The sequence below is a fragment of the Pagrus pagrus genome, assembly GCF_965226575.1.
Source record: "Pagrus pagrus genome assembly, chromosome: 12".
Taxonomy (NCBI): domain Eukaryota; kingdom Metazoa; phylum Chordata; class Actinopteri; order Spariformes; family Sparidae; genus Pagrus; species Pagrus pagrus.
This window is the reverse complement of record NC_140196.1, coordinates 8250029-8265615: the sequence shown is the minus strand read 5'-3', so window position 1 is coordinate 8265615 and position 15587 is coordinate 8250029. Positions and strand designations below refer to the sequence as shown.

General features: G+C 45.1%; 1 protein-coding gene across 2 annotated transcripts in view; it reads left to right on the top strand.

The window, feature by feature from the left end:
* ephb1 (EPH receptor B1) overlaps positions 1-15587 on the top strand; it is a 189341-nt gene that overhangs the window by 93759 nt on the left and 79995 nt on the right. For both annotated transcript variants that reach the window (XM_084369678.1, XM_084369677.1), the window contains exons 4-5: positions 3710-3865; positions 12133-12468. In XM_084369678.1, the coding sequence (XP_084225804.1) occupies positions 3710-3865; positions 12133-12468 (492 nt within the window). The remainder of the gene's footprint in view (positions 1-3709; positions 3866-12132; positions 12469-15587) is intronic.

The window sequence follows — 15587 nt, the reverse complement described above, 5'->3', positions numbered from 1 at the left end:
TTCAGAATGAAAAGTAGTAGCAAAAAAGGTTGTTGCCAGTTTAAGAGCTGCTTTGCGAGATTGAGACTGTTGTCATTACCAGCGATCTAAAGAGGAGGAGTCCCTGTTGGGAGGATGACTGACAGGGAAGACATCATCATCTCGTCTCTCCCGGTCAGGCTTTGCCGTGACAAGAGGTCGTCACAGCGAGACTGTGATGAGTGGTGCGCAGTGATCCACAGCTGCCATAACTCTGTCAACTCAACCGCGGAGCGAGCTAGAAAAAAAGAAGGAGAGGAAGAAAGTGAGAAAGACAGCCAACCTTAACAAGGATTCGAACCTGTCAATCAGGGAGAGAAAGAAACAAGGGGAGGAAAAGGTGGAAGGAGACGGAGAGCAATTCATTACCGGTGGGACAGACAAAAAAGATGTGAGGTCAGAGAAGAAGTGAGAAGGAGAGGAGGAGAGAACAATGCAGAGAGAGGCCTGTAGAGACCACTTGAAAGGGAGGAATGTTTTGTTTTTTTTGCATGCAGTCGGTTCACTTGTGGGTTATTCTCCCACTGGGGAGACTAATTGCTTGTTGATCTAATGTTCTATCCCCTTCTGTCTCCGAAAAACCAACACATTTGATGAGTGATGGGTCTGTGCGACTTTTTTTTCTTCAGGACAGGAACTTTTGGTCTCCTCCAATCTAAATATTCACAAATCAGGGGGAAAAGACTTTGGGCTCGGCTCTAAAATTCATGAAGCATAACGCCATGCAGCCCACTGCTGCCCGCCATTAGAACGAGACCTCTGAGGGTTTGCTAACATTGTTCACATCGCTTTCTCATCCTCTCTCTCTCTGTCTGTCTTGGCCCGCATCTGCTTCTCCCTCCCTCTCGCTCTGTGAGGTAGATCAGCGAGCAGCTAATTAATTTTAAGTTTAATGCTAGGATTCGTGCACACATTAAATGTCAATTAGCGAAAGAGCCTCAGCGCCAAGGTAGGAGTTTATAATCTAGACGGACATGCATCCTGTGCCGGGTGTCTGCGTGTGCGTCGCCCGCCTGTTTGTTTTTCGCCTGGCTGTCACTTACCTCCCCTCCCGTAATGCTGATCGCAGCATCTTCAGTTGTCCGAGGAGGGACATTAAATCATCCCAGGTTCTGTAGAACATATGCTAGTCAAGTGGCGGAAAATGTGGGTGCGCCGTTTCATATAATGGGGTCAGCGGCGGTTACATGTGCCGCTGTGTGAATCAGTCCAGTAAATGTACTCGGGAGTTGAGGGTAGCATTAATACCAATATGGGAGTGTTTTTCACCGTGTGTGTGTGTTTATTTGAGTGAGTGTGAGCATAAGAGTGTGTGTGTATGCATTCTTCTGCTCGCAAGTTTGCCTCGAGGCGCTTTTGCTGCATCTCAGACGGCTGATTCAGCACAGCCTCCCCTGCTTTTTCTCTTCACTTTTGCCCCGTTTATGAGCGTCCGCGCTCGCTACTGTCTGTCTGTAAACACACAACCCGAGGGCAGAAGCCGGCGCACACACTCCCGCTCACACCCCATTAAACACACACTGAACAACTTATTGTGATCCCTTTCCATAAGAGTCAGAGCAGTGGATGTGTGTGTGCGTGATGCCCGTGGTTCTCTGCTCACCCTGATGTATGAATTTTATCCAGCAAAGATGATGACACGTAATTCTCTCGCCCTCTCCTGCTGAAAATGAATTTTTGATCCCTGTTTTATCATCTTGTAATCTCTGATATCTTTGGAAGTTATTGCGTTATAAAATGCCTCTGCAGCTGGTTTGTGCCTCCCCATATGGCCAGGGAAGGTTTTTTAAGGGCCTCAATGTTCTTGTATTACAAGGAGGTTGATCTTCGCACACATGAAATCTGTATATAACAAGTCAAGAGAGGGCGCAGACTTCCACTCCCACACACTAAAAAAAAAACGAGGCCCACACTCCCCTATAGAAAGATTATTACCTTCATACTCTGCAACTCTTTATATTCCTCCATGCATGCATCTTTAGTCTCAAGGCGTCTCCGGAGCGTCCACAGCATAGCAATGCGTTTTGCTCACGGGGATATCCTTGTGCACTGCAGCTGTGATCCGCCTCGCAGCTCCTAGGGTTGTCTGATAAGCTGTTGGTGGTTGTTGTGGTCTGCTCATGTGTGTGTGTGTTTGGATGACAGTCCGGCTGTGTGTGGACAGTGTAGTGTGACCGGACATGAGGTCAGCAAGTTAGTCTCTGATGTGTCCGTCAGCCTGCACCAAAGGACATGGTGGAGCAGCCTCTGCTGGGGGGCATCAGCTCGAGTTGTGTGCATGTGTGTGCGCTTCTCTTCCTCCTTCGCCCACTTTCGTTCTTTATCTCTCTATCCTTCATTAACTGCCCATCAGAGAGGCCAGCTGAATTGTATGAATGGAAGAGTCGTAAAAACGGGAACCTGCCCCTCTTTTTACGGCGGACTGAAGAGGAGTCCGGCTTCCAAACCCAGCCTCCCTTTGCATTTTTTTAATGAGGCATAAAAGTTTTTAATTAAATCTTAAAAGCCTGTTGACACAAAGGTCTAAAGATTGTTCTCACATCCTGTAGCTACCGTGCTCTTACTGTTCTCCACTGTTTGACCCGGCAGTGAAGGGGAATGGAACCAACTTCTCGGTCATTATTGCTTTAAATAACTCCCCATTTTACCAAGCTCTTCATAAATATTGCAATAAAGGGCTCTTAGTCCGATACAGTACGCCCATTATGTGTCGGTGCGCTGGTCCAACTGATTTCTTTTGCTCTTAACACCTGAACCACTTAACCAACGGCTCGTCATTTTGTTTACCCGACAATTTACAATTGTTCTTGATCTACATCTGGACGGCTCATATACTTTGTTTTCTCTTTTTACATACTGTCGCATTTTCTGTGAGAAGAGTAATATAGCTGGATCCCATTTTTCAGCCACAGTCAAGTCTTTACAACCTTTTACTCTGGCAAATAGACGCAGCTGGAGAATCTGTAAGATGCTTGTCCCATTAAATTTATGTCCCCTCCCCCTCTGGAGTGCAGCAGCAACCACCACAGTTTCCTCCCCCATCAGTGAGCCTGCTAAAATATTACACATTTATCACGGTTATTATAGTCAGTAAATCCTTCCACACTGTGCAGAAACTCTTCAGCTTTGTATTCTTTTGGGATACAGGGGTAAATGGATTAGGTTATTGCCTGGAGTTAGGCGCAGTGATATCAGCCACAATAATCTTTGTCCTTCGCCGTGGCCTTTAGAGTTAAGGGCTCACACACATCAAGCCGGCCTCCGCAAACTACCGCTGACGCCGCCTCATGTCTTCTGCTGAGATTTGCGCTTTGCACACGCTGCAACTGCTACAGATGATTGTCAGCTAATTACCGTGTTTGTGTGTGTTCTTTGCCTCTGAGAGAGGAAGTGTAGTTGGGTTAGGAGTAGCGTAAGGGTTCAAATTAAACAAATCGGATTAACGTTTGCAAATGGCACTGTGAAGTATTTTTTTGCTTTTCATTTCTGCACACTGGTGTTGTCAGCTCATGGTCTTTTGCTTGCAGAAGGAGAACAGAAGCAGATACTGAGGTTGTGTGTAGGATTATTTGTACTTGGACTCTTCTCTGTCTCAGACTGCATCTCTGCCCACCATTCCAGATGATATATTAAAACCAAATGCCTGTTTCATGCACCATCACTGTCTGATGTTGTTTTCCTGTCCTCACAGCATGCCCGCCGGGTACCTTTAAGTCGACCCAGGGTCCGGGTCTGTGTCTACAGTGCCCTCCGAACAGCCGCTCCACAGCTGAGGCCGCCACCATCTGCGTGTGCCGCAACGGCTACTACCGCGGCGACGCCGATCAGCCTGATGAACCCTGCACCAGTGAGTATATCGTACATGACACGCACACTGCTACACAGTCACACACTTACATTTTGGTCGGACAAGCGCCTGTACTGAGCATATCCTTGTATGCTTTATCCATTTGAGTGTAAACGTATGTGTGACATCAATACTGAACACACTGGTCGTGCATATAAGGCATTATGTTTTCCTCGACAGCGCAGAGATATTTTTCTATCTAGCTCCTTCCATGTCCTTAAACCAGCACATGCATGTCGTAGCACTTACATGAGCATGTAATTACAGCCCTGGTTGTCTTCTCAGTCTGGTCATGATAATCAGATTGCAGCGTTTCCATCTCTGACGTCTCCATCGCCGCGCCGATGAGCTTCCTCTCAGTTTCCCTCTCGGCGATCTCCCTTTCTCTGTCTCTCATTCTTGCTGTTGTTATTTCTTACTGTCTCCTATCATCCCCTGAAGTCCTAATTACTCAGACAGATGCTGCGAAGCTTCGACACTGTCCTGCCGTTATCCGCTGGAGATCCAATAAGGCCCCTCACAGCATCAAAGTTATCTTAATATGATGTAAAAGCAATATGCTAAGCCTTCCTGCCGTCCCCGCTGACACACAGTTACACAGGAGGAGAAAACTGTTGGACCCCAAAAAGTTTGTTTACCTCTCTTCCCTCGGCTGCCGCATGGGAGGGTCTTAATGGTTTGTTCTCCTCGCAAAAGCAGACGCTGGAGCATTATCGGTGTGGTTATGTATTCATTTAGTCCGTATTTATTCACATAGACCTGGCTAATTAGCCTCAGCAATGGGCTCAAGACCACACTCCTTTTCTAATCGGATAGCAGCTGCACAGGGTAGCCTTCGCAGCTAAAACGTGTTCTGAATGTACCTCTTTTGCAATGTTTCCTTTCAAAAACTCTGAATTAGAGGCTTAAAGCTGCCGATGCTGTCTGTCTGACTGTTTCAACGCTTCCCCAAGTGCAGCCATCCACACCTTTAGGCTTCGGATGTTCTCAACGGATGACACCCCACTCTCACCTTGAGTTTTTTTCCGCCCTCCCATGGTATACTACACAGCTCTCTGGTGAATTAGTGAACGCTTCATCAAGTATAGCGTCTTCCTCTACCTTGAGGCCTCGAATTTTCCCCAAGCAATCTCCACAACAGCTCCCCGGTGGAGCCTCTTGAACAGATCCCTCCGGTCGGCGTTTTCAAATGCAGCCTGTGTTACTTTTTTTATTTCTGTTTTCAATCACGCCACTTCCTTTCTGGTCTTATCTTCCTGTCAGTTTTGTTCTTTGTATCCACTGCTTCACTCTCTTTTTCTGCTATGCTTAGTACAACTTCAGTTCTTTCAGTATCTTAAAGGAGACGTATCATGCTCATTTTCAGGTTCATCATTTTATTTTGGGTTACTACGAGAATAGGTTTACATGCTTTAATGCTCAAAAAACACATTGGTTTTTTCATACGACCCACTGCAGCAGCACTGTATTCCCCCTCTGTCTGAAGCGCTCTGTTTTAGCTCCTGTCTCTTTAAGGCCCTCCCTCCTAAATACCCAATATGCTCTGACTGGTCAGTTCACACACGCCTGAGCCAGCACTGCTAACAACAACAGAGCAGCTGTGTCGAATTAATTGTTACATGCCAAACTTGCCTCCAGGCACAAATTCTGTGCAATGTTGTGACATGGTGACGTGGCGTGATGTCATGAAGTCACGGAATCAAAGGCGGGATTACTGACGAGGTTCTTCAGGCACTTCAGGAGCAGTGTTTTCTGTGGGAGAGAGGAGCTCCCGTTGGTTTGGACTTTGTGTGTGGATCTTTTACATGCACACAAGCCTATACAACACACTGAAGGAAAGGAAAAAGACGAAAAAGCATAATGGATCTCCTTAAACATTAAGGCTAGAATATTTTTAGTTTTTAAAGAGAACATATACTTGGCACCCAGTTACAAGATTCCTAAGTTAAAAAAGCAAAATGTACCCACCATGTGAGCCACAGTTACCCAGTGCACCACGTAGTAAAATTAATTCATTACAAGGGACTTTGTCCAAATTCTTTGAAAAATGTTTTTATTCCCCACACATGCATTTTAAATATCCTGCTGAGAATTTTGTTTTCAACAGCCCCTTTCAACATTAACATCTTAAACCTTCTTCTGTTCCTCTTCAATTTGTGTTAACAAAATCTTTTTAGAAACAGCACATTCAAAGCCTTCTCTGAAGGTTGAACCATACTGTAGCAGCTGGGCTTGACGCTTGGGGTGCCCTAGATCTCAGCAGGGGCAGTGAGATCATCCTACTAAGAATCTCTTTAATACTTCGGGTCCTGATAAGAGCACTACTAGAGTAGCTTAAATCAGGCCAGTCTGTAGCAGCTGAAGCTGCAGCTACAGTGCTCCTCGCCGGCGTCAGAGCCGCCGGTCCCTGTGTGCTCCAGATCAGTCTGATTAGCTTGCTGATGGATTGTCCAGCGCCTGCCTCTGTCAGCGGGGAGGTGGGGAGGGGGAGCTTCGCGCTATACACCCTGTTCTTTTCCCTCAGGGATGTGCCAAGCCTGGGATGCACTTCAAACTACCCCATCCACCTCCGGCCCCTCCTTTATCCCAATCTTCTGTCTTGTGCCGACTCTAGCCTTGCCTGAGGGGAGGAACACCAAGCGTTCTGTCTCACAGCGTGAAGCCAACTCCTCCCGGCTTGGCTATCCAGCACATTGCGCTTTGGGACAGTGGTGTGCATTGCACTGCACCCCCTCCTGGTCCCTTCTTCAGGGCTCCAGGTCCCACTCTGACGTACCTCTGCCTCCCCGTGGATATGCATGTGTGAAAAAGAATTCATGTGTGAGAATGGTGTGTTGGGGGGGGGGAGGTCGGCCAGCTCCAGCATGCAGGGCCAGTGGGTTTCTCTCGATGTGTGAGTCAGAGGAGGAGAATGACAAGCTGAGTTGTAACTGAGGGGAGTCAGATGGTGAAACCAGTGCTGATTGGTCTGTAGGGGAGAATGGATGCAGTGATGGAGCATCCTGGTGTGAGGAATAGTGAATAAGGGAAGGGGCTGATGGGAGGGAAGTACTAATGGCAAAGATAGATAGAGCAAAAATCCATTAACACAGCAGGTGGGATGTGACAAACTGAGATTTAAATCTGTACATTTGAAGGTTTAGTCTGAATTTAGAAATGATGGATTAAAAAGAGCTGTCTGTCTGGGGAGGTTCCAGACATGGCCCACAGTAACACAGTCCCAGCGAGACACACAATACCATGTCATGTAAAAAAAACATGCTGTATATGCATGTTTACATCTTGGAAACCAATAGTGCCAGCCGCCGAGCAATTCATGAGGAAAATCTTTGGAATGTAATTGAATGAACATAAATATAGGGTGAGAGGAGGGAAAATAAGACGGTTGTGATGGGTTTTATGCATTCCTGATCCACACCACATTGGCCCTGAGTCCTGTGGCTCTCGCTCAATACTCATATCTGTGGCTTGTCCCCTGAAAATCTCCTTGAGCCCTGTCAAACACCCTCTACGCCTTGTAGCACAAACAAAACCCATCAAAATTCCCGACTGAAAGGACAGGCTTATCTGCTTTTCCATTCTCCTCATCATCCCCCATTTAGGTTTTTTTCTTCTTCTTTGCTCTCCCATTCACCGCCTCTCCTCTCCTTGTTCTGTTTTCAAAGAGAAAGAGGAGTGAGCCATCAAAGTGCATAAATATTCTGTTCTTTTCTCCAAGTTTTTTTTTTTTTTTTTCCTCCACATCAACTCTGTTGTCAGTTCTAGAGTCAGTTGAGGGTGCTTCCCACGGCAGTCAGCCGGCCAGTTTCCTCTCAGTAATGCAGTGGTAAATGGAGCCAAGTCAAGGTAATTGTCTGGCCTACTCTAATCCCTGCACTGGCTAGGAAGACATAATGCTGCAGAGCGATGTGCACATGCATGCACACATGTTCAAAAATCCCACCAGTCTCTCCGTCACATCTAAAGCTTTATGGAGTCAAGGTAATTCTGCTTTTGGAGTTACTGTAGAGAGTCGTGTGTGTGTGTAGATGATCCTTTTTAGAGAAAAAGCTTCTGTGTCTCCTCTGACAAGTCATTGTGGATGCACCCACCGCTCCCAACCAGCACACACAGTCTATCTACGACTCCCTCAGTCTCTCAGCCAGACAGTATGAGTCCTTATAACATGTTTTATTTCATGTCTCACCAACCCACACACAACCCTTCTTTCTTTCTCCCAGCTCCTCTGGCTGTGATCTGTATCTCCACACAGGGACCTTCTGTTGGTCCCTCAAGGCCTGTTTCACATCATAAAAACAAACAGTTTGAAAGAGGAGAAGCGTCGGCCTCAGACCATTCAAAGGGTGGATGAGTAAACAGTGTGCGGAGCTGTTTATTTTTGGCACTGGGGTACTTTGTATATGAGCAGCTGAGGGAGGAAACTGGGCAGAGTGCTTTTACAGTCCAGGTGGTATCTTAAATCCCGCTCACTAACAGGGCAGCTATGCATACCTTTCAGTCTGGGGAGTAGCCAGACAGCCCCATTGAGTTCCATGTATGTGCATGGACGACATAACTGGATATACTGTACATCATGATAATGCAGAGTTTTATGAATGTAGTTAGCTGAATATAATTTTGACAAGATCACATGATTTAAGGACCTATTATGCCCTTTTTCACCTTTTTCCATTGATATTTTTGTTCCTTGTGCATGTAAAAGATCTTGAAAGTTACAAAGGTCAACAACAGAAGCTCCTCTTTCCCACAGAAAGCACTGCTCCTGAAACGCCTCATCAGTAATCCTGTGGTTAATTCCGTGACTTTGTGACATCACACTCTTCACGGAGTCACACATTTGCATAATGTATACCTGTCGGCCAGTTTGGCTGGTAAGAATTGATTCAGCACGGCTGCTCTGCTGCTTCGTGCCCCTTCCCCTCACTTTCAATGTGGGGGCTTGGAAGCTGCAGAGACGCTCGGATTGTTGTCAGCTCCGGTCAAGTAGTACAAAACAGTACGTTGCAGTTCATCATGGGGACATGTGCTTATTTAAGATCTTTTGCAATATGTTTTAATTTAGAAGTGATCTACTTCTCCTCTTATTTCCCAGCATTTCCAAGCACGCAAATACTTATTTGCTAAAACATGCGCATACCCGAAGCCAATCTTGTGGCTCATTTTGATCTTTCGCTGGGGCCAAGTCTGCTGCAAGCATTTCTACTTCATATTGGTATTTCCCTGACCTTGAGTTTACCTTTGTCTATTTGCTTGGTTTTGTCATGCCCCACACAGCCCGCTACAGGCAAAAGTAGCATCTTTTTTTGAGTGTAACAAAATGGCCATAAGCGTACGAAGAGCACAAGGCTAGATGTTGGTCTTTTCTTAAAAAAACAAAATGTGTTTTCAAACAGACCTAAGTTCATCAAGTATAGTCTGTTTTCAGCTCAGTGACAATCAATAATTTGGTTCCCTGTTATTCCTGAATTAGACAGATATGATGTGTAACTTATTGTTGCAGATCATCAGGTTAACAACACATTTTTTTTTATCACAATATGTATAGCAGAATCATTATCATTACATTTTGGTTCAGTTTAAGAGGGGGCTCAAGAAATGCCTCCTCCTTCATAAGGAAAAAGAAAAATCACAAACTCTCTCTAGATAGCCATGTAAATAGGATTATTATGGGGTATTGTCACCATGTAAAAAGCTTATGCAGACTATTCCTTGACTCACAGTTTTGGCAGTAATGGCATTGTTGTTGTTGCATGTAAACACAAGCATAACTAATTAAGAACATCCTCGATAATCACATTAGCAAAACAAACCAAAAGCAACCAGCAAAACAATACAACATTTTATTTTGGGTCTAAATTGTTTGTCTTCAGTAACTGCACAGCATAGTTAGAATGCTGTTTTACTGTCCTTAGATGTGCATTATGACCAGACTTTTACCATCTTCACAAATGCACCTTATAAAGGCACGTCATATTTACTTTGCCATGTATGTGTGCCGTGCTGTTCTGTGCTTTCTGGACAACCACACTGAGTGTGCCCCTATGATCGCCACAGCTGTCTAAAGGGTATGAAACGAATAATGTGACTGGCTGAGGAGATATGGTTCATCACTGCATGTGTCCTATTAACATTCCCCTTCGCAAGACCCTTTTGTGCATAATCCAATTGCCCATACTGAACAAAATAACACATGTGCATTGATGTGTCCTCATTCACCTTGTGCAAATGACCTAACACTTTGCACTGGTTGTCGTAATTGCGCCATTAAAATAGAGCCCTTACTGTGCCGTGATACAGTTCATGTCACAAAGAGCACATGAGCTGCTCGGAGATGATGTTTTGCCCCTATAAATCTAATGAAAGCAACATGTATGTGAGCACAACCAAATCTGACTGGCATAGCTAAATGAACGCCAGCTGAGAGCCTGTAAGTAACGTTCTCAACATATTAAATCCTATGGCAAATTAAAGCAGCCACAGGCTGCAGTAATAGTCTGCAAATCACTGGTTAAGTGGCAGTCACATCTGATTTCTTGTGCCATCCCTGCAAATGTGGAGCTCGGTTGTAATTGGGACGAAGGAGTGTGACGCCTCGCTCACACCTCAACCCAGGAAATAATTATTTCTTCCACCGTTGCTTGAATACATCGATACAGACAGTGCAGCCAGAACTACATAGAAACAGATAGCTCAGGCATGTGTGTTTGCGCCACATGCTTTTTTTTTTTTTCACAGATGAGCAGATGTGCATTGCTTTTCCCAGCAATGCAAGTTTGGGGGCAAGTGCATGCATGTGATGGATGATACAGAGGATGCAAGCTGGTGTGAGTAACATATGAAGTGCCTACTGTGCAGTCCCCTAGGGGAAAAGCTAAAGTGCTGCCAGTTCCCTCGGATAGCGTGTTCCTACCAACAAACACCATTTTCGCCACCTTTTTCCCCTCCACATACATCCGGCAGCATCCCAGGACCAAATTACCTTCTATTTTGACCATGTATCTGGAGCACTAACTGTCCTCTCAGCCAGACCATAATAATCACACTATGGAGGTCACGCCCTTTCCTGTCACCGTCCTCCCTGTTGTTGAGGTGCTGAGCCGAGGTCACGGCTGTAACAGTGCCGTTCCCTCGCCCTCGTGTGTTCTGCCGCTTTGTCCTAGCTCCCCAGGGCTATCCCACATGGCTTTTCAGCAACAATGACTAATTGTGTCCGCGTTGACTGAAGTAGCTTTCTGCCCTGTGCCTACAGAAGAAGGAAACTCAAGTGCTGTATGGTAATGTGCTTTAAAAAATCTATATGTATTCATCTTATTGCCATATTTTTCTCGTGGGTAAAAAGAAAGGAGAAGAGGAAAGTGGGCACAGTATGCAAGAGAGCTGAGTAATTCCTTGAAGCGGCTCCAGAATTAAGTAGATTTTTAGTTTCACAGTAGTCATGGATCTAATAGTGGGTCAGTTAAACTTCTCTTTTAATGATAAAGGTCAGGCTTTATGGAGGATGAATTGGTACCAGATCAGCTCTGCGGGGCAGCCTCACTTAACCTAAGCGGCACTGACTAAGGGCTTTGGAAAGCTTCTGCTTTATCGGCAGTGTCTGCCTGCTATCTGAAAAGAAAGAGCTGCCTCTGAGCAGCCGGAGGGACACAGAGCCTCGGCTAAGCAAAATTCTCCACTGCCGTTTGAACAGATTTTAACTCTTAAAGAATTGCACTCCAATCGCGGGAGGCTGAACAAGCCACTTTTCTGCACCCTAATATTAAGCCAGCACTCAAGCAAGACAATAGTTTTATTATTTCTCGATTTCTCTCTGAATATCGTTCTTTGAGGTTCTGCCCCAGCTGCGGGCGATGAGGGAGTGAATGGGAGCGTGAATCTCCAGAGCCACTTGGATAAGAATACTCCATGCAACACTGCATTTTGCTAAATAACCAATGTTTGATAGACACAAACGTTTCGCTGTATGATCTCTCTGGGTGTGAATGGAATAAATTAGCATTCCAATTGTGCTGAAGACGGAGAAAAAGAAGAAAAAGACAAGTTGCTCTTGAACAACACTTATATTTATTACAGGGTTGGAAATTGACTAAATTGACCTAACAGCAGGCAGATTTGTGAAACAGTTTCCTATTATTCTCGACGTATAATGCATTTTTTGGCTTTAAAAATCGTGACAGCTCGTCTTAAAATAAAAACCTTCTTTGGTTTAAAATGACTCCGGCTGTGGCTCTGATCATTTGGCCTACATCTTTTTCTCTGCGTGTCCATAGGTGTCCCATCCAGCCCGAGGAATGTGATCTCCATTGTGAACGAAACCTCTGTGATCCTGGAGTGGCACTCTCCCAGGGAGACAGGCGGCCGCGATGATGTCGTCTACAACATAGTGTGCAAGAAGTGCCGGGCTGACCGGCGCTCGTGCTCCCACTGCGACGACAATGTGGACTTCGTCCCTCGACAGCTGGGACTGACGGAGACCAGGGTGTTAATCAGCAACCTATGGGCTCACACGCTCTACAGCTTCGAGATACAGGCTGTCAACGGCGTCAGCAATAAGAGCCCGTACCCTGCCCAGCACGTCTCTATAGACATCACCACCAACCAGGCTGGTAAGAGGCTGTTATGGCTATGTGTGATGATGATAATCATCATGTAGTGGTGGCAGTGATAGAGACGATTATTCTTATCCATCTGCGCCATGATTGTGTAACCTTTTGTTTGTTATTGTTAAATCACCTCAGGTTTCTCTGCAAACTATGGCTATGTTGAAACTACATTTCTTTAGTTTCAGTTTTCTGTTGTGGCAACTCTGTGCTCATGATCTGGTCAGGCTCAGGCACAAAAACCACTTGGTTAGGGTCAGTAAAAGATTATTTTTTTGGCTTAAAATACCTGATTTGGTCCCCACAAACAGGAGCTGGGATTAGGTTTGGGGTTGGGGTTAGGGTTAGGTCCAGCGGTTTGGCTCTTACAAATGTTGAAACGCCATCTCAAAACGGTAGTCTCTGGCTTGGCAGCCGTCTCACCAAGCTGTAACACAACCACCATCCCCTCCACCTCCCAACAGGAAATTCTGCTACAAAATATCTAATGTGAATGTGCTATGACATGAGTTGTAGAAATGTCAATATGGTACTCATGACACATGTACATTTGATCGTATCCCTGGTTTGCAGAAACCCAAAGTGCCATCATTTTATTCTGGCGACTGAGCTCGTATAAACTGATCCTTTTTGTAAGCTATCTGGTTTCCGCCCTCCCGTAGTAGTTTTAGTTCCGTTTTTATTTGTAAACCAGCTAATTCTCCTATTATTGCACACTTACATGTGAATCATTCCACCTCAACAGAACGACGTCTTGCACAATGTGCATTTCAGAGTCTCATTTCACAGCGTAGCTGACCTCAGGGAGACTAAGATTTCACGTACGCTCCACCGTGAATAATGACTTTAAGGCTTGAAGCGTGAGGCCAGCTGGTTTAGTGAAAGTTAGACATACTGTACGTGCTCCCTTTCTAAGCCTCCCTTCCCTGAATCAGGGTAATAGCTTTCCCTTTTGAAAACATGATGGAGAGGTTCAAACCCAGACCCAAGACACAGCATGTTCCATTTGGTGGCAGGGCAAGCACAATCCACCGCACCATGCCTCAATCCTTTGTTCTTTATTTACAAATCAAATCCGATGACAGAAATAGCCGCAGTTAGCATTTCTCTTTGGGCATTCCAGGAATTCTTGCTTTTTAACATCGGTGAAGGTAATCATCCTTACAAAAACAAGACATGAGTCATTTATGAGGCCTCCTTTTTGAGGTTCACATCTGGATGTTGAAGGCTCGTTGCTTCACAGACTGACACGTCTCCTTTGTTGTTTTTCTTCTGGTCTTTGTTTAATGAGACTGTGTTTTGATGGCAATGCCACACATCAAGTCAGTACTTCTCTCTTCACGGAAGGCTAGACCCCAGTTGAAACATGTCTGTAAATCCTTAGATTTATACGCTCACACCGTCCTGCTCTGTTTAGAAAAAAACACGAGAATTAACTGTACTTCTTTCTGTTTCTGCTTTCTGAGTCGTGTTGAATGTTAGGCATGAGCCACAAAGCCATCATTTATTTGCATGTTGAACTCGCACTCTCACCTTTAGTGTTGTATATCCAGGTTCGACTGTGCTTGCTGTTCAATCCTAAATGTCAGACTGGAGGAGCTTGACCCAAGATAGATGCGTGGACAGCTGCTGTTTTTAGACCAGGCTGAAATATTATTCTCTCTCTGCCCACCTCTCTGTACGTCTGCGTGCATGTTTCTGACTTCGACTGTGATGGATCCGAGTCCAGCCAATCAAAATGACCTTCATCCTGTTACCTTCCTCTCTCTTTCCCCCTATCAGTCTTTCTGTGTGCTCGTGTGTGGGCTCATCCTCTAACTGTGCCTGTGATGGGACCTGAGCCCAGCCAATGGAAATGACAGCTCGAGGATACTGTCTCTTCCTCGTCCTTTCCGTTGCAGCGTTTTTCATGCTCTTGTAGATCTTTGACTCGTACACAGTAGCACCTATCAAGGGACAAGTGTTGACCAAGTGAAAAATTTAAATGAGGCTCTCTTTTTCATTTTTCTCCGTGTTTCTGTGGATGAGGCGGACCGTGAAAATCACAACCGGAGCTTGTGGGACCTAATAACAGACATGAGGTGGAGTTCCAGTGTGGTGAAAGAGTTGGTTGAGTTCATACTGGCAAGATTCCCATAAGGAAAGAGTTTTGTCAGCTTGTGTCCCTGCTGGCAATGAACTATGATTTTTTTGTGCACATGCAAATACACAGTCCAATGATGAAATACCTCATATCAAAATGAATAACTGATGTACTTTATTGTAGAATGAACTTACTTCACATTTATCTCAATGACCGGTGAAATAGAAAGCGCTTTATCCAGATTTCTTTCTTCTACAGCAAAACATTTTGAAATGAAATCCGGTCCAGTTGGCGGAGGGCATGCTGTATTTGATTACGACGACTCTCAGAAGAATGTAATGACCAACTGAACTTGTCTTTGTCTGAGAATGAGTCAGAGGAGGAGTGGGAGGGAAGACAGGGTGGGATGGAGAAAGGGAAAGCTTTTTTTTTTTTTCTCTTCTTTTTGACCAGACTGTGAGACTGTGACAGTGAAGGATAGGAAAATGAGGGAGTAAATAGGTCTGATTATCAGGGTGGCCTAATGGTGCTGACTGTCCCCATTTGACAGGCTAATAGCACACTTGACAGATAGATGTAGAAGAAGCAATGCCGGGGCCTATTGTTGAAGTCTGCTGCGGTAATGAGGTGTCTGCCAGTAATCTGCCAGGCCTATGTCCAGCCCTGTGTGGCCCTTTTGTAGCCAGGTAATTGCAGTGTTCCTGGTTTCGACAGGGGGTTTCATTGACAGGCCTGTAACGAGGCAGATGTATCCAGATGGGATTAATGTTGATAATGTATGTCAAAAACTAAAGCTGAGACATTCTTTAAAATGTAGGGCTCAAATTATTGTGGGTCCATGAAGATTGTTGCATTAAGAGCTACAACATGGAACCTTGCAATCCTCATGTCCAACTATGTGATGTTTTTGAAAGCAAGGTTAGGGTTTGGGTTAGGTAGCAAAATGCAATGTAATTTAATAGTGTTGAGCGAGTGAAACATTGTCGGTATGTGCATATGTTCAACAAACTAAATTATCTGCAGCCGTACACGGAATGCGCTT